At 60.0% G+C, this 17,586-nt stretch overlaps 1 protein-coding gene across 1 annotated transcript in view; it reads right to left on the reverse strand.

The window, feature by feature from the left end:
- Window positions 1-17,586, reverse strand: part of FLNA (filamin A) — a 54,265-nt gene that overhangs the window by 21,494 nt on the left and 15,185 nt on the right. The window contains 21 exon segments of the mRNA XM_034071880.1: window positions 410-538; window positions 995-1,135; window positions 1,252-1,354; window positions 2,392-2,639; window positions 3,091-3,114; window positions 3,258-3,447; window positions 4,579-4,735; window positions 4,816-4,939; window positions 5,015-5,185; window positions 5,262-5,422; window positions 6,665-6,827; window positions 7,516-7,689; window positions 9,600-10,197; window positions 12,183-12,454; window positions 13,546-13,642; window positions 13,645-13,665; window positions 13,945-14,114; window positions 14,199-14,289; window positions 15,360-15,520; window positions 17,377-17,500; window positions 17,553-17,575. Of these exon segments, the coding sequence (XP_033927771.1) occupies window positions 410-538; window positions 995-1,135; window positions 1,252-1,354; window positions 2,392-2,639; window positions 3,091-3,114; window positions 3,258-3,447; window positions 4,579-4,735; window positions 4,816-4,939; window positions 5,015-5,185; window positions 5,262-5,422; window positions 6,665-6,827; window positions 7,516-7,689; window positions 9,600-10,197; window positions 12,183-12,454; window positions 13,546-13,642; window positions 13,645-13,665; window positions 13,945-14,114; window positions 14,199-14,289; window positions 15,360-15,520; window positions 17,377-17,500; window positions 17,553-17,575 (3,342 nt within the window).

The raw sequence follows: 17,586 nt of genomic DNA on the forward strand, positions 1-17,586 counted from the left end.
CGGTGATGGGGGGGGTACGGTGATGGGGGGGGGTACAGTGATGGGGGGGGTATGGTGATGGGGGGGGTAGGGTGATGGGGGGGGGTACAGTGATGGGGGGGGTATGGTGATGGGGGGGTAGGGTGATGGGGGGGGGGTACAGTGATGGGGGGGGTACGGTGATGGGGGGGGGTACGGTGATGGGGGGGGTACGGTGATGGGGGGGGGTACGGTGATGGGGGGGGTACGGTGATGGGGGGGGGTACGGTGATGGGGGGGGTACGGTGATGGGGGGGGGGTACGGTGATGGGGGGGGGGGTACGGTGATGGGGGGGGTATGGTGATGAGGGGGGGTATGGTGATGGGGGGGGTACGGTGATGGGGGGGGTATGGTGATGGGGGGGGGCTCCGGTGCTCCCCCCACACTCACCCTCGCCGGCGTCCTTGGTGTTGACGGTGAAGGAAGCCGGTTTGTTGACGGTGCCATGGATGAGGCCGGGGCCATAGGCAGTGACGTGGCCACTGTTCACGTAGTCCACATAGAACTGAAGGGGGCTGCCTGTGGGGGGGGCACAAAGGGGGTGATGGGGGTACCATGGGGATGCTGTGGTTGCCATGGTGACTGCAGGGGGCTACACACAAAGGGGGTGTTGTGGGTACCACGGGGATGCTGTGGTTGCCATGGGGATGCTGTGGGTACCACAGGGATGCTGTGGGTACCACAGGGGATGCTGTGGATACCACAGTGATGCTGTGGTTGCCATGGGGATGCTGTGGGTACCACAGGGATGCTGTGGGTACCACAGGGGATGCTGTGGTTGCCATTGGGATGCTGTGGGTACCACAGGGATGCTGTGGGTACCATGGTGATGCTGTGGTTGCCACGGGGATGCTGTGGGTACCACAGTGATGCTGTGGTTGCCATGGGGATGCTGTGGGTACCACAGGGATGCTGTGGTTGCCACGGGGATGCTGTGGTTGCCACGGTGACGGGCAGGGATGCAGGGACCCCCACCTGGGATGTGCATGTTCTCATAGCGGATGTCCATCTCATGCAGCCCGGCCTCGGTGGGTGCAAACCGAACCGTCACCGTCCCGTCCTTGTTGTCGGTGATATCCGGCTTAGCCACCTTCCCCGAGGGCATCCGCACCTCCCCTGGGGGGGGCAATGGGGGGGGGGGGGGTCAGGGGGGGCTGCGGCACCCATGGGTGCTCAGTGAAGGGATGGGGACCCCAAGGACGGCCCCATAATGGGGGTGCCCCCCCCCCCACCTGTGATCTCGCCCTTCTTGATGGTGAAGGGGATGACGAGGTCGAAGGGCCTCAGCCCGGCCATGTCCAACCCGTTCACCCCCAGCAGCGCCCGCTCTGTTGCCTGTGGGGGGGGGAACTGTCATTGGGTGCCGGGACCCCCAACCGGGCCCTGTGCCCCACATGTGCCCCCTGTGCCCCCTCCCACCCTGCCCATCCCCTACTCAACCCTGTTCCCTGCCCCTTCTTGTCCCCTTCCTGTCTCATGTCCCATCCCTCTCCATTCCCTGCCCATCCCTTCCATATCCCTGCCTATCCCTGTCCATCCCTTCCCCATCCCTTCCCCATCCCATCCCCATCCCCATCCCATCCCCATCCCTTCCCCATCCCTTCCCCATCCCCATCCCCATCCCATCCCTTCCCCATCCCTTCCCCATCCCATCCCCATCCCCATCCCATCCCCATCCCTTCCCCATCCCATCCCCATCCCATCCCCATCCCATCCCATCCCATCCCCATCCCCATCCCATCCCCATCCCATCCCCATCCCCATCCCATCCCCATCCCATCCCCATCCCATCCCCATCCCATCCCCATCCCATCCCCATCCCATCCCATCCCATCCCCATCCCCATCCCCATCCCATCCCATCCCCATCCCATCCCATCCCCATCCCCATCCCATCCCCATCCCATCCCATCCCCATCCCATCCCATCCCCATCCCCATCCCATCCCATCCCATCCCATCCCCATCCCATCCCATCCCCATCCCCATCCCATCCCATCCCATCCCATCCCCATCCCATCCCATCCCCATCCCATCCCATCCCCATCCCCCTCCCATCCCATCCCATCCCATCCCCATCCCATCCCATCCCCATCCCATCCCATCCCCATCCCATCCCCATCCCATCCCCATCCCATCCCATCCCCATCCCCATCCCATCCCCATCCCATCCCATCCCATCCCCATCCCATCCCCCTCCCATCCCATCCCATCCCATCCCATCCCCATCCCCATCCCATCCCATCCCATCCCCATCCCATCCCCATCCCATCCCATCCCCATCCCATCCCCATCCCATCCCCATCCCATCCCATCCCATCCCCATCCCATCCCATCCCATCCCCATCCCATCCCATCCCCACCGGACACTCACCGTGACCTGGAAGGGGCTGTTTGGGATGTGCTCCCCCCCGAAGCGCACACAGATCACATACTTGCCAGGCTGGGGAGCAGTGTAGAAGATGTCGAAGGTCCCGTCCGGGTTCTCCACCACGTCCACGTCGGCCTCGGCCCCGTCGGGGGTGCACACACTGCAGGTCACCTTCCCCTTGCCGGCGGCTTTGGCATCCACCGTGATCACTGTCTCCTCACCCAGCTGGATGGTGGGGCCCAGACCAGCCCCTGTGCGGTGGGGATGGGGGTGAGCGAGGGGCCCATGGATGGGGTCACCCCATTGACTGTACCCCCCCCCCAAGGACACCCCCAAACTGAGCCCTGGGTACCCCATAATGGGCTGAGCATGGGGATGCTCGAGCCGTGCTATGGGGAGGGGGGATGGGGTCTTATTGAGGCACCCCCCAACTGCACCAAGGGGGGTCCCCCCATTGCAACACAGGGTCCCTGTGCTGGAAGCAGATGGGGGGTCCCCCCATTGCAACACAGGGTCCCTGTGCTGGAAGCAGATGGGGGGTCCCCCCATCTCAACCCAGGCTTGGACCTCCCCAAAGCCAAGCCCAATTGGCTGCAGAGGGGGCTCCATGGGGACAAAAGGGGGTGCCCCCCAGGCCCCTTTGGGGGTGCAGGGGGGGTCACACATGCAGCCGACACCAAGCGAGCCATGCACTGAGCTTACCTAAGCCGTGACCTCCGATGGAGACTACAGCAGCGTGTGGGGGGGGGGGGGGGATGTGGGGCGGGCGTGGGGGGGGCAGAGAAGCAAGAATCAGTGAATCACACGTGAGACCCCCCCCATAGCCCCCCATAGACCCCCCCATGGTGCTGCTCCCGGTGCCCCCGTACCGGTGACCGTGCACTTGCTGGCGTCGCCGGCGGGCACGGCGCGGATGCGGTAGGGTGAATAGGGGATCTCGTCCCCCCCATACTTGATGAGGATGGTGTAGCGACCGGTCATGTCCGGTACGTAGGACACTGTGTAGGTCCCGTCCTGGTTGTCCCGGATCGAAGCCTTCTTGGGCTTCCCCTCGGGGTCCTGGGGGGTAACGGGAAGGGGATGGGAGGGATGGAGCTGTGGTGATGCCGGTGCCAGGACACAGCGCGGAGCAGCCGCGGTGATGGTTGTGGTACCCCCGGAGGGGCATCACCCATAGCACCCTGTGCATCACCCATTGTGTTCTGTGCAGTACCAATGGCACCCTGCACATCACCCATGGCCCATGAGCATCACCCATAGCACCCTGTGCATCACCCATGGCACCATATGCATCACCCATAGTGTTGTGTGCATCACCCATGGCACCAGGAGCATCACTCATGGCATCCTGTGCATCATCCACGGCACCATGAGCATCACCCATAGCACCCTGCACATCACCCATAGCACCCTGCACATCACCCACAGCACCCTGCACATCACCCATGGCACCATGAGCATCACCCATAGCACAATGTACATCACCCATGGCACCCTATGCATCACCCATGGTCATGGCACCATCCACATCACCCCTGGCACCATGAGCATCCCCCATACATAGTGTTGTGTGCATCACCCCTAACACCATGAGCATCCCCCATACATAGTGTTGTGTGCATCACCCCTGGCACCATGAGCATCCCCCATACATAGTGTTGTGTGCATCACCCCTAACACCATGAGCATCACCCATACATAGTGTTGTGTGCATCACCCCTAACACCATGAGCATCACCCATACATAGTGTTGTGTGCATCACCCCTAACACCATGAGCATCACCCATACATAGTGTTGTGTGCATCACCCCTGGCACCATGAGCATCACCCATACATAGTGTTGTGTGCATCACCCCTGGCACCATGAGCATCACCCATACATAGTGTTGTGTGCATCACCCCTAACACCATGAGCATCCCCCATACATAGTGTTGTGTGCATCACCCCTAACACCATGAGCATCCCCCATACATAGTGTTGTGTGCATCACCCCTAACACCATGAGCATCACCCATACATAGTGTTGTGTGCATCACCCCTAACACCATGAGCATCCCCCATACATAGTGTTGTGTGCATCACCCCTAACACCATGAGCATCCCCCATACACAGTGTTGTGTGCATCACCCCTGGCACCATGAGCATCCCCCCCGGCACCCACAGACCCCATAGCTCCCATTGCTCACAGTGATCTGCACAGCCAGGAGTCCCTCTCCGGCATCCTTGGCATCAATGGTGAACTCCACGGGCAGGCTGGCAGGGACGCCGGTGGTGTTGAGCCCAGGCCCGCTGGCCTTCACCTTGCTGGCATCATGGGTGGGCAGCGCCTTCACCTTGAATGGGCTATGGGGGGCACGGGGGGGGGGGGGTCAGAGCAGAGCCCCCCCCCCCAACCCCGGCACCCCCCATGTGTGCCCCGGTACCTGCGCGGCACCTCCTCGTCCCCATAGCGCACACTGATGCTGTAGGTCCCCTCGCGGGATGGGACGTAGCTCACGCGCTGGGTCCCGTCCCCATTGTCGGCCACCTCCACCGGCTCCACCACCCCTATGGGGCAGGACGTGGGGGTCAGGCCCCACTGCGCCCTATGGAGACGCATCCATCCGGACCCCCCCTCCTTACCTTTGGGTCCTTGCACCTTCACATCCAATGGGGCCACCCCAGCCTTGCTGGTGTCCACAGTGAAGCTCTGGGGCACGTTGGCCCGGACGGCTCCGGGGGTCAGCCCTGGCCCCACACATTTCACCTTGGTGGCATCCACCACGTCCGTCACCGGCACCTTGAACGGGCTCCCTATGGGGGGGAACCCTCAGCTATGGGGCAGGGGATGGGGGGGGGATCACAGCCCCATTGACCCCCCCATGCTCACCGGGGACCTGGTGTCCTCCATAGGTCACATTGAGGCTGTAGGTTCCTGGCTCATATGGGATGTACTCCACAGAGCAGCTCCCGTCCTTGTTGTCTGTACAGGACATCTTGGCCTCCGAGGGTCCCTCCACGGCCAGGCCCAGCCCCCCTGTGCCAGCACCACTGTGGGGCAGGGGGGGGTCAGGGGTACCCCGAACCCTGACATGGGGGGGGGGGCAGGGGGGATGTGGGGTATGGGGATGAACGGGGGGGGGGTCAGGGGTACCCCCGAACCCTGACATGGGGGGGGGGGGCAGGGAGGATGTGGGGTATGGGGATGAACAGGGGGGGGGGGGTCAGGGGTACCCCCGAACCCTGACATGGGGGGGGGCAGGGGGGATGTGGGGTATGGGGATGAACAGGGGGGGGGTCAGGGGTACCCCCGAACCCTGACATGGGGGGGGGCAGGGGGGATGTGGGGTATGGGGATGAACAGGGGGGGGTCAGGGGTACCCCGAACCCTGACATGGGGGGGGGGCAGGGGGGATGTGGGGTATGGGGATGAACGGGGGGGGGTCAGGGGTACCCCTGAACCCTGACATGGGGGGGGGGGCAGGGGGGATGTGGGGTATGGGGATGAACGGGGGGGGGGTCCGGGGCAGGATGGGTTGGGGGTGCAGGGATGGGGGGGACACAGGACAGGCAGTGGGGCTATGGGGTAACCATGGGCAGGCTGTGGGTGCTATGGGGCAGCCATGGGCAGGCTGTGGGTGCTATGGGGCAGCCATGGGCAGGCTGTGGGTGCTGTGGGGCACCCATTGGGGCAGCCATGGGCAGGCTGTGGGTGCTGTGGGGCAGCCATGGGCAGTCAGTGGGTGCTGTGGGGCAGCCATGGGCAGGCTGTGGGTACTGTGGGGCAGCCATGGGCAGGCTGTGGGTGCTGTGGGGCAGCCATGGGCAGGCTGTGGGTGCTATGGGGCAGCCATGGGCAGTCAGTGGGTGCTGTGGGGCACCCATTGGGGCAGCCATGGGCAGTCAGTGGATGCTGTGGGGCACCCATTGGGGCAGCCATGGGCAGGCTGTGGGTGCTGTGGGGCAGCCATGGGCAGTCAGTGGGTGCTGTGGGGCACCCATTGGGGCAGCCATGGGCAGGCTGTGGGTGCTGTGGGGCACCCATTGGGGTACCCATGGGCAGTCAGTGGGTGCTATGGGGCAGCCATGGGCAGGCTGTGGGTGCTGTGGGGCAGCCATGGGCAGGCTGTGGGTGCTGTGGGTGCTATGGGGCAGCCATGGGCAGGCTGTGGGTGCTATGGGGCAGCCATGGGCAGTCAGTGGGTGCTGTGGGTGCTATGGGGCAGCCATGGGCAGGCTGTGGGTGCTGTGGGGCACCCATTGGGGTACCCACGGGTGCTGTGGGGCTCTCACCGGGTCTCCACGGTGAAGCGGTTGGGTTGGTTGGTGGTGCCGCTCTGCAGACCAGGCCCATGGACACGGACACGTGTGGGGTCACAGCCCTCGGTGACGGGGACGCGGAAGGGGCTGTGGGGCACTGGGCTCCCGGCATAGGTCACATCCACTGTGTGCAGGCCTGGGGGCAACCATGGGGACGTCACCCCACAGCCATGGGGAGCACGATGGGGACATCACCCCATGGCCATAGGGAACACAGTGGGGGCATCACCCCATGGCCATAGGGAACACAATGGGGACATCCCCCCATGGCCATAGGGAACACAGTGGGGGCATCACCCCATGGCCATAGGGAACACAATGGGGGCATCACCCCATGGCCATGGGGAGCACGATGGGGGCATCACCCCATGGCCATGGGGAGCACAATGGGGGCATCACCCCATGGCCATAGGGAGCACAATGGGGGCATCACCCCATGGCCATAGGGAGCACAATGGGGACATCACCCCATGGCCATGGGGAGCACAATGGGGGCATCACCCCATGGCCATAGGGAGCACAATGGGGGCATCACCCCATGGCCATAGGGAACACAATGGGGGCATCACCCCATGGCCATAGGGAGCACAATGGGGACATCACCCCATGGCCATGGGGAGCACAATGGGGGCATCACCCCATGGCCATAGGGAACACAATGGGGCCATCCCCCCATGGCCATAGGGAGCACAATGGGGACATCACCCCATGGCCATAGGGAACACAATGGGGACATCACCCCATGGCCATAGGGAGCACAATGGGGACATCACCCCATGGCCATAGGGAACACAATGGGGCCATCCCCCCGCCCCACTGCTCACCCTCCTCATAGGGGGTGTACTCCACATGGTAGGTGCCATCTCCTCGGTCCTCCACGAAGGTCTCGGTGACGTTCCCGGAGGGGTTGCACACTCGAGTCTTCACGTGGGGACCCCCAACCTTGGTGAGGGCTCTGGCGTCCACATCGAACTCAGTCACTGCCTCCCGGAACACACCTGGATGGGAGACAACCGGAGCCCATTGATGGGTGTTGTGTGGGTGTTCATCAGTGGGTGTTGTGTGGGTGTTCATCAGTGGGTGTTGTGTGGGTGTTCATCAGTGGGTGTTGTGTGGGTGTTCATCAATGGGTGTTGTGTGGGTGTTCATTGATGGGTGTTGTGTGGGTGTTCATCAATGGGTGTTGTGTGGCTGTTCATCAGTGGGTGTTGTGTGGGTGTTCATCAATGGGTGTTGTGTGGGTGTCCATTGATGGGTGTTGTGTGGGTGTTCAGCAATGGGTGTTGTGTGGGTGTTCATCAGTGGGTGTTGTGTGGGTGTTCAACAATGGGTGTTGTGTGGGTGTTCATCAATGGGTGTTGTGTGGGTGTTCAACAATGGGTGTTGTGTGGGTGTTCATCAATGGATGTTGTGTGGGTGTTCATTGATGGGTGTTGTGTGGCTGTTCATCAATGGGTGTTGTGTGGGTGTCAAGTGATGGGTGTTGTGTGGGTGTTCATCAGTGGGTGTTGTGTGGCTGTTCATCAGTGGGTGTTGTGTGGGTGTTCATCAGTGGGTGTTGTGTGGCTGTTCAGCAATGGATGTTGTGTGGGTGTTCAGCAATGGATGTTGTGTGGGTGTTCATCAGTGGGTGTTGTGTGGGTGTTCATCAATGGGTGTTGTGTGGGTGTCAACTGATGGGTGTTGTGTGGGTGTTCAGCAATGGGTGTTGTGTGGGTGTTCATCAATGGGTGTTGTGTGGGTGTTCATTGATGGGTGTTGTGTGGGTGTCCATTGATGGGTGTTGTGTGGGTGTTCAGCAATGGGTGTTGTGTGGGTGTTCAACAATGGGTGTTGTGTGGGTGTTCATCAGTGGGTGTTGTGTGGGTGTTCATCAATGGGTGTTGTGTGGGTGTTCATTGATGGGTGTTGTGTGGGTGTCCATTGATGGGTGTTGTGTGGGTGTTCAGCAATGGGTGTTGTGTGGGTGTTCAACAATGGGTGTTGTGTGGGTGTTCATCAGTGGGTGTTGTGTGGCTGTTCATCAGTGGGTGTTGTGTGGGTGTTCATCAATGGGTGTTGTGTGGGTGTTCAACAATGGATGTTGTGTGGGTGTTCAACAATGGGTGTTGTGTGGGTGTTCAACAATGGATGTTGTGTGGGTGTTCAACAATGGGTGTTGTGTGGCTGTTCATCAGTGGGTGTTGTGTGGGTGTTCATCAGTGGGTGTTTTGTGGGTGTTCATCGATGGGTGTTGTGTGGGTGTTCAACAATGGGTGTTGTGTGGGTGTTCATCAGTGGGTGTTTTGTGGGTGTTCATCGATGGGTGTTGTGTGGGTGTTCAACAATGGGTGTTGTGTGGCTGTTCATCAGTGGGTGTTGGTGCCCATCAATGTGTGTTGGTGCCCATCAATGTGTGTTGGTGCCCATCAATGGGTGTTGTGTTGAGGTCCCTTGATGGGTGTTGTGTGGGTGTTCAGCAATGGGTGTTGTGTGGCTGTTCAGCAATGGATGTTGTGTGGGTGTTCATCAGTGGGTGTTGTGTGGCTGTTCAGCAATGGGTGTTGTGTGGGTGTTCATCAGTGGGTGTTGTGTGGGTGTTCAACAATGGGTGTTGTGTGGGTGTTCAGCAATGGGTGTTGTGTGGGTGTTCATCAGTGGGTGTTGTGTGGGTGTTCAGCAATGGGTGTTGTGTGGGTGTCAACTGATGGGTGTTGTGTGGGTGTCAACTGATGGGTGTTGTGTTCATCAGTGGGTGTTGTGTGGGTGTCCATTGATGGGTGTTGTGTTGGTGCCCATCAATGTGTGTTGGTGCCCATCAATGGGTGTTGGTGCCCATCAATGTGTGTTGCTGCCCATCAATGGGTGTTGGTTCCCACCCCCGTGTGTTGCTGCCCACCCCTGGTTACCGTGTCCCCCCATCTCTCACCTTCTCCCTCCACTCCAGGCCCATACACCTTCACCGCAGCCGTGTCCACCGCCGGCTCCACGCGCACCTTGCTGGGGAAGTGCGGCACCGGCTGCCCCCCGTACTCCACAGTGATGGTGTATACACCCGGACTGAGCGGCGTGTACGCGATGGTGTAGGTCCCATCCCCGCCATCCTCCACGCGCACCTCGGCGCGGGCTCCGGCCTCCGACGCGATGCCGATGGTGAGCTCGGCGCTACCGGCGCGGCTACAGTCCACCCGGAAGTGCCCGTCCTGCCCGGCGGTGGCGCCCTCCAACCCCGGCCCGGAGCACGTGACCTTGGAGGCGTCAAACGGTGGCGGTACCGCGGCGCGGAACGGTGACCCCGGCACGTGGGCGCCGGCAAACAGGATGTTGATGTTGTAGTCGCCGGGTTCCGTGGGCAGGTAGGACACGGAGCAGGTCCCGTCCCCGTTGTCCACGCACTCGATCTTGGCCTCGCACGGACCCTCCACCGTCAGCCCCAGGCCGCCGGTGCCGGCGCCTTTGGTGTCGATGGTGAAGGGAGCCGGGACCCCCGGCAGACCCCCCTGCAGGCCGGGGCCGAAGGCGCGAACCTGGGGGCGAGGGGAGGAGGTAGAGACCCTTTAGAACCCATTAGACCCCATTAGAGCCCCTTTAGAACCCATTAACCCCCCTTTAGAACCCATTAGAGCCCATTAGAGCCCCTTTAGGCCCCATTAACCCCCCTTTAGAACCCATTAGAGCCCCTTTAGAACCCATTAGACCCCATTAGAGCCCCTTTAGAGCCCCTTTAGACCCCATTAGAGCCCCTTTAGAACCCATTAGACCCCATTAGAGCCCCTTTAGACCCCATTAACCCCCCTTTAGAACCCATTAGACCCCATTAGAGCCCCTTTAGACCCCATTAACCCCCCTTTAGAACCCATTAGACCCCATTAGAGCCCCTTTAGAACCCCATTAACCCCCCTTTAGAACCCATTAGACCCCATTAGAGACCCTTTAGACCCCATTAAACCCCCTTTAGAACCCATTAGACCCCATTAGAGCCCCTTTAGAGCCCATTAACCCCCCTTTAGAACCCATTAGACCCCATTAGAGCCCCTTTAGAGCCCATTAACCCCCCTTTAGAACCCATTAGACCCCATTAGAGCCCCTTTAGACCCCATTAACCCCCCTTTAGAACCCATTAGACCCCATTAGAGCCCCTTTAGAGCCCATTAACTCCCCTTTAGAACCCATGAGACCCCATTAGAGCCCCTTTAGACCCCATTAACCCCCCTTTAGAACCCATTAGACCCCATTAGAGCCCCTTTAGACCCCATTAACCCCCCTTTAGAACCCATTAGACCCCATTAGAGCCCCTTTGGTGTTTTGGGGTCCCCCTTTAGAGCCCCTTTGGTGTTTTAGGGTCCCCCTTTAGAGCCCCTTTGGTATTTTGGGGTCCCCCTTTAGAGCCCCTTTGGTGTTTTGGGGTCCCCATTAGAGACCCTTTGGTGTTTTAGGGTCCCCCTTTAGAGCCCCTTTGGTGTTTTGGGGTCCCCATCACCAGCTGCCAGGGGGGGTTGGGGTCTCCATTGCAGGGGGTGTTTGGGGGGTGTTGAAGGGGGTTTGGGGTCCCCATTGCCAATTGCAGAAGGTGTTTGGGGGTGCTGTTGTGTGGGGCTCCCCATTGTTCCCCATTGTAGGGGTGGTTCCATTGGTTTGGGGTCCCCATTGCAGGGGTTGGTGCTGTTGTTTTGGGGTTCCCATAGCCCATTGCTGGGACTGGTTCTGTTGTGTTGGGGTCCCCATTGCAGGAGGTGTTTGGAGGTGTTTTGGGGCTGTTTTTGGGGTGTTTTGGGGTTGTTTTGGGTGTGTTTTGGGGCTGTTTTTGGGGTGTTTTGGGGTTGTTTTGGGTGTGTTTTGGGTGTATTTTGGGGCTGTTTTTGGGGTGTTTGGAGGTGTTTTGGGGCTGTTTTTGGGGTGTTTTGGGTGTGTTTTGGGTGTATTTTGGGGGTGTTTTTGGGGTGTTTTGGGTGTGTTTTGGGTGTATTTTGGGGCTGTTTTGGGGGTGTTTGTTTTGAGGTGTTTTGTGGGTGTTTTTGGGGTGTTTTTGGGGTGTTTTGGGGGATGTTTTGGGTGTATTTTGGGGCTGTTTTTGGGGTGTTTTGGGGTTGTTTTGGGTGTGTTTTGGGGTGTTTTGGGTGTGTTTTGGGTGTATTTTGGGGGTGTTTTCGGGTGTTTGGGGGTGTTTGTTTTGAGGTGTTTTGTGGGTGTTTTTGGGGTGTTTTTGGGGTGTTTTGGGGGATGTTTTGGGTGTGTTTTGGGTGTGTTTTGGGTGTATTTTGGGTGTATTTTGGGGGATGTTTTGGGTGTGTTTTGGGTGTGTTTTTGGGGTGTTTTGGGTGTATTTTGGGGCTGTTTTTGGGGTTGTTTTGGGTGTGTTTTGGGTGTATTTTGGGGGTGTTTTGGGTGTGTTTTGGGTGTATTTTGGGGCTGTTTTTGGGGTGTTTTGGGTGTGTTTTGGGTGTATTTTGGGGGTGTTTGGGGGTGTTTTGTGTGTACCCCTGTTCCAGCCCCCCCCCCCTCCAGCTCTCACCTTGGTAGGGTCCGGCCCCGCCCCCGGCCCCGCCCCCGCGGGCAGGACCCGGATGGGGAAGGGGCTCCCGGGGAGGGCGGAGCCATCGTAGCTGAGCTCGAGCGCATGCGCGCCCGCGGCGCGCGGCACGAAGCGCACGTGGCTGACGCCGTCCCCGCCGGGCTCCACGGCGCATGCGCAGGGCTCGCGCCCGGGGCCGAGCACGCGCGCCCCCACGCGGCCGCCGGCGCGCCCGTGCACGCGCACCTCGTGCTCCCGGCCCACTTCCGGTGCTGGGGGAGGGGAGAGACCATTAACGGGGTGTGGGGGGGGGGAGAGACCATTAATGGGGTGTGGGGGGGGAGAGACCATTAACAGCGTGTGGGGGGGAGACCCTTAACGGGGTACAGGGGGAGAGACCATTAACGGGGTGTGGGGGGGGGGGACCATTAATGGGGTGTGGGGGGAGGGACCATTAATGGGGTGTGGGGGGAGGGACCATTAATGGGGTGTGGGGGGGAGGGACCATTAATGGGGTGAGGGGGGGTGGGGGGGGGGGGGGGAGAGACCATTAACGGGGTACGGGGGGGGGGGGAGAGAGACCATTAATGGGGTGTGGGGGGGGGGAGAGACCATTAACGGGGTGTGGGGGAGAGACCATTAATGGGGTGTGGGGGGGGGGGGAGAGACCATTAATGGGGTGGGGGGGGGGGGGGGGGGGGGGAGGGACCATTAATGGGGGGTGTGGGGGGGGGGGGAGACCATTAATGGGGTGTGTGGGGGGGGGGGGGGGGAGAGACCATTAATGGGGGTGTGGGGGGGGGGGGGACCATTAATGGGGTGTGGGGGGGAGGGACCATTAATGGGGTGTGGGGGGGGTCATTAAAGGGGTGGGGGGGGGGGGAGAGACCATTAACGGGGTGTGGGGGGGAGACCATTAACGGGGGGTGGGGGGAGGGACCATTAATGGGGTGTGGGGGGGGTCATTAAAGGGGTGGGGGGGGAGGGACCATTAATGGGGTGTGGGGGGGGTCATTAAAGGGGTGGGGGGGGAGGGACCATTAATGGGGTGGGGGGAGAGACCATTAATGGGGTGCGGGGGGGAGATCATTAACGGGGTGTGGGGGGGGATGGACCCTGAAACAGGGAGGGATGAGCCCCAAAATGGGGGGGATTCACCCCAAAACATAGCGGTACCCATAGATAGGGATGGACACTGAACCAGGGGCTGCACCACAAAGGGGGGGAGGCCCCATTCCCACCCCCCATCATCACCCCCATCTCCACAGGCCCCTCCCACCCCAAAAGGGGGGTCCCCGTTTTACCCCAGCTCCCCAATTGCCCCCCCCCCAATTGCCCCCCCCCCAATTGCCCCCCCACTTACTCTCATCCAGGCCGGAGACCTTGATCTTGCTCAGGTCCACACCTGGGGCCACCCCCACAGTGAAGGGGCTCTTGGGGATGGGGTCACCCCCATAGGGTCACTTGCGACCCCCAAGTTACCCTGCGGGGGACAGGGGGGATGCTCAGGGGGTGCCCATGCTCCCCCCCCCCCCCCCCATGGGGTAGCATGGGGGGTACCCCCCATGGCAGTACGAGGTTTGGGGTGTAGGGGTGTCTATGGGGCTTTGCCTGCTGCACTGGGGTGGTTGGGGGTCTCTATGTGTCTCTATGTGTCTCTATGGGTCTCTATGTGTCTCTATGTGTCTCTATGTGTCTCTATGTGTCTCTATGGGTCTCTATGTGTCTCTATGGGTCTCTATGTGTCTCTATGGGGCTGTACCTGCTGCATTGGGGTGTACTTGACCGTGTGGGTCCCGTCCAGGTTGTCAATGATCTCCATGTCCTTGGCAGCTTCCCCCTTCCCCTGTCCTGTCACCTGCACGTCGAGGGTCGCGCGACCTCCGGCCTTGGTGTTCACCGTGAACTGTGTTGGCTTCCCCAGCTCCAGCCCTGGGGGCACATGGGGGGGTCAGGGGGTCCCCAACCCCCCCCTCTGCCCCCCCCCCCCCCCCTCTGACCCCCCCCCACACTCACCGGAGCGGCTCAGCCCTGGACCCTCTGCCTTCACTTTGCTGGCGTCGTGGGAAGGATCCACCTTGATCCGGATGGGGCTGGTGGGGGTGGGCTGGGGGGGAGGGAGGGGAGGGTTTGGTACCTGAAACTGGGACCAAAGCGGCACCAAAACAGCACCAAACACCTCAAACCAGCATCAAACCAACACCAAACCAACACCAAACCAGCACCAAACCAGCACCAAACCAACACCAAACCAACACCAAACACCTTAAACCAGCATCAAACCAGCATCAAACCAGCACCAAACCAGCACCAAACCAACACCAAACCAGCACCAAACCAGCACCAAACCAACACCAAACCAGCACCAAACCAACACCAAACCAACACCAAACCAGCACCAAACCAGCACCAAACCAGCACCAAACCAACACCAAACACCTCAAACCAGCATCAAACCAACACCAAACCAGCACCAAACCAGCATCAAACCAACACCAAACCAACACCAAACACCTTAAACCAGCATCAAACCAGCATCAAACCAGCACCAAACCAACACCAAACTAACACCAACCAAACCAGCACCAAACCAACACCAAACCAACACCAAACCAACACCAAACCAGCATCAAACCAACACCAAACCAACACCAAACCAGCACCAAACCAGCACCAAACCAGCACCAAACCAACACCAAACCAGCACCAAACCAGCACCAAACCAACACCAAACCAGCACCAAACCAACACCAAACCAGCACCAAACCAGCACCAAACCAGCATCAAACCAACACCAAACCAACACCAAACCAACACCAAACCAACACCAAACCAACACCAAACCAGCACCAAACCAACACCAAACCAACACCAAACCAACACCAAACCAACACCAAACACCTTAAACCAGCACCAAACCAACACCAAACCAACACCAAACCAACACCAAACCGGCACCAAACCAACACCAAACCAACACCAAACCAACACCAAACCAACACCAAACCAACACCAAACACCTTAAACCAGCACCAAACCAACACCAAACCAACACCAAACCAGCACCAAACCAACACCAAACCAGCACCAAACACCTTAAACCAGCATCAAACCAACACCAAACCAGCACCAACCCCAACCCAGCCCCAACACCCTCAGACCAGGGCCCTGCTTCACCTGGTCCCCGAACAGCACCATGATGGTGTAGTTGCCGGCGCCGCGCGGGGTGTAGCGCACGGTGAAGGTGTCGTTGTCATTGCGGATGATGTCGAAGTCGACGTCGGCCTCGGCCGGACCCACAACACCCGGAGCACACTTGATGCCGATGCTGACATCGCCTGGGGGGGCAGAGAGCTGAACCCCCTGCGCCTACAGTGTGCCCCATAGAGCCCCATAGAGCCCCATAGTACCCCCCATAGTGCACCCCATAGAGCCCCATAGCACCCCCCATAGTGCCCCATAGAGCCACATAGCACCCCCCATAGAGCCCCATAGCACCCCCCATAGTGCCCCATAGCACCCCCTATAGTGCCCCATAGAGCCACATAGCACCCCCCATAGTGCCCCATAGAGCCCCATAGCACCCCCCATAGCACCCCCCATAGTGCCCCATAGCACCCCCTATAGTGCCCCATAGAGCCACATAGCACCCCCCATAGTGCCCCATAGAGCCCCATAGCACCCCCTATAGTGCCCCATAGAGCCACATAGCACCCCCCATAGTGCCCCATAGAGCCCCATAGCACCCCCGATAGTGCCCCATAGCGCACCCCATAGAGCCCCATAATTCCCGTTAGCATGCCCCATAGTGCTAACTATAGCACCCTATAGGGCTCCATAGCTCCCCATAGCACCCCGAATAGCTCCCCATAGAGCCTCATAGCTCCCCATAGCACACCCCCTAGAGACCCATAGCACCCCCATAGAGCCCCATAGCATGCCCCATAGTGCTAACTATAGCACCCTATAGGGCTCCATAGCTCCCCATAGCACCCCGAATAGCACCCCATAGAGCCCCATAGCTCCCCATAGCGCTCCCCATAGTGTTCCCCACAGCACCACTGATAGTGCCCCATAGCTCCCCATAGCACCCCGAATAGCACCCCATAGAGCCCCATAGCTCCCCATAGTGTTCCCCATAGCACCACTGATAGTGCCCCATAGTTCCCCATAGCACTCCCCATAGCACCCCATAGAGCCCCATAGCTCCCCATAGCGCTCTCCATAGTGTTCCCCATAGCACCACTGATAGTGCCCCATAGCTCCCCATAGCACCCCGAATAGCACCCCATAGAGCCCCATAGCTCCCCATAGCGCTCCCCAGTGTTCCCCATAGCACCACTGATAGTGCCCCATAGCTCCCCATAGCACCCCGAATAGCACCCCATAGAGCCCCATAGCTCCCCATAGTGTTCCCCATAGCACCACTGATAGTGCCCCATAGCTCCCCATAGCACCCCGAATAGCACCCCATAGAGCCCCATAGCTCCCCATAGTGTTCCCCATAGCACCACTGATAGTGCCCCATAGCTCCCCATAGCACCCCGAATAGCACCCCATAGAGCCCCATAGCTCCCCATAGTGTTCCCCATAGCACCACTGATAGTGCCCCATAGCTCCCCATAGCACCCCGAATAGCACCCCATAGAGCCCCATAGCTCCCCATAGTGTTCCCCATAGCACCACTGATAGTGCCCCATAGTTCCCCATAGCACTCCCCATAGCACCCTATAGAGCCCCATAGCGCCCCATAGTGCCCCATAGCTCCCCATAGCGCTCCCCATAGTGTTCCCCATAGCACCACTGATAGTGCCCCATAGCTCCCCATAGCACCCCGAATAGCACCCCATAGAGCCCCATAGCTCCCCATAGTGTTCCCCATAGCACCACTGATAGTGCCCCACAGCTCCCCATAGCACCCCGAATAGCACCCCATAGAGCCCCATAGCTCCCCAAAGCGCTCCCCATAGTGTTCCCCATAGCACCACTGATAGTGCCCCATAGCTCCCCATAGCACCCCGAATAGCACCCCATAGAGCCCCATAGCTCCCCATAGTGTTCCCCATAGCACCACTGACAGTGCCCCATAGTTCCCCATAGCACTCCCCATAGCACCCTATAGAGCCCCATAGTGCCCCATAGTGCCCCATAGCTCCCCATAGCGCCCCATAGCTCCCCATAGCGCCCATCTCACCCTGCCCTGCCTCGCTGCAGTCCACAGTGAAGTAGGTTGGCTCATGCGCCTTGAGCCCAGTCTTGGCCACGCCAGGCCCATAGACCTTGACCTTGTGGGGGTGGCTCCCGGCGCCCACACCCACCTATGGACAGGGAATGGGGGGGGGGGGGTCAGTCCAGAGCCCCCCCCAGGACCCCCCCATAGGTTGTGGGTGCCCCTTACCCTGAA

The sequence above is a fragment of the Melopsittacus undulatus genome, chromosome 22, assembly GCF_012275295.1.
Source record: "Melopsittacus undulatus isolate bMelUnd1 chromosome 22, bMelUnd1.mat.Z, whole genome shotgun sequence".
Classification (NCBI taxonomy): domain Eukaryota; kingdom Metazoa; phylum Chordata; class Aves; order Psittaciformes; family Psittaculidae; genus Melopsittacus; species Melopsittacus undulatus.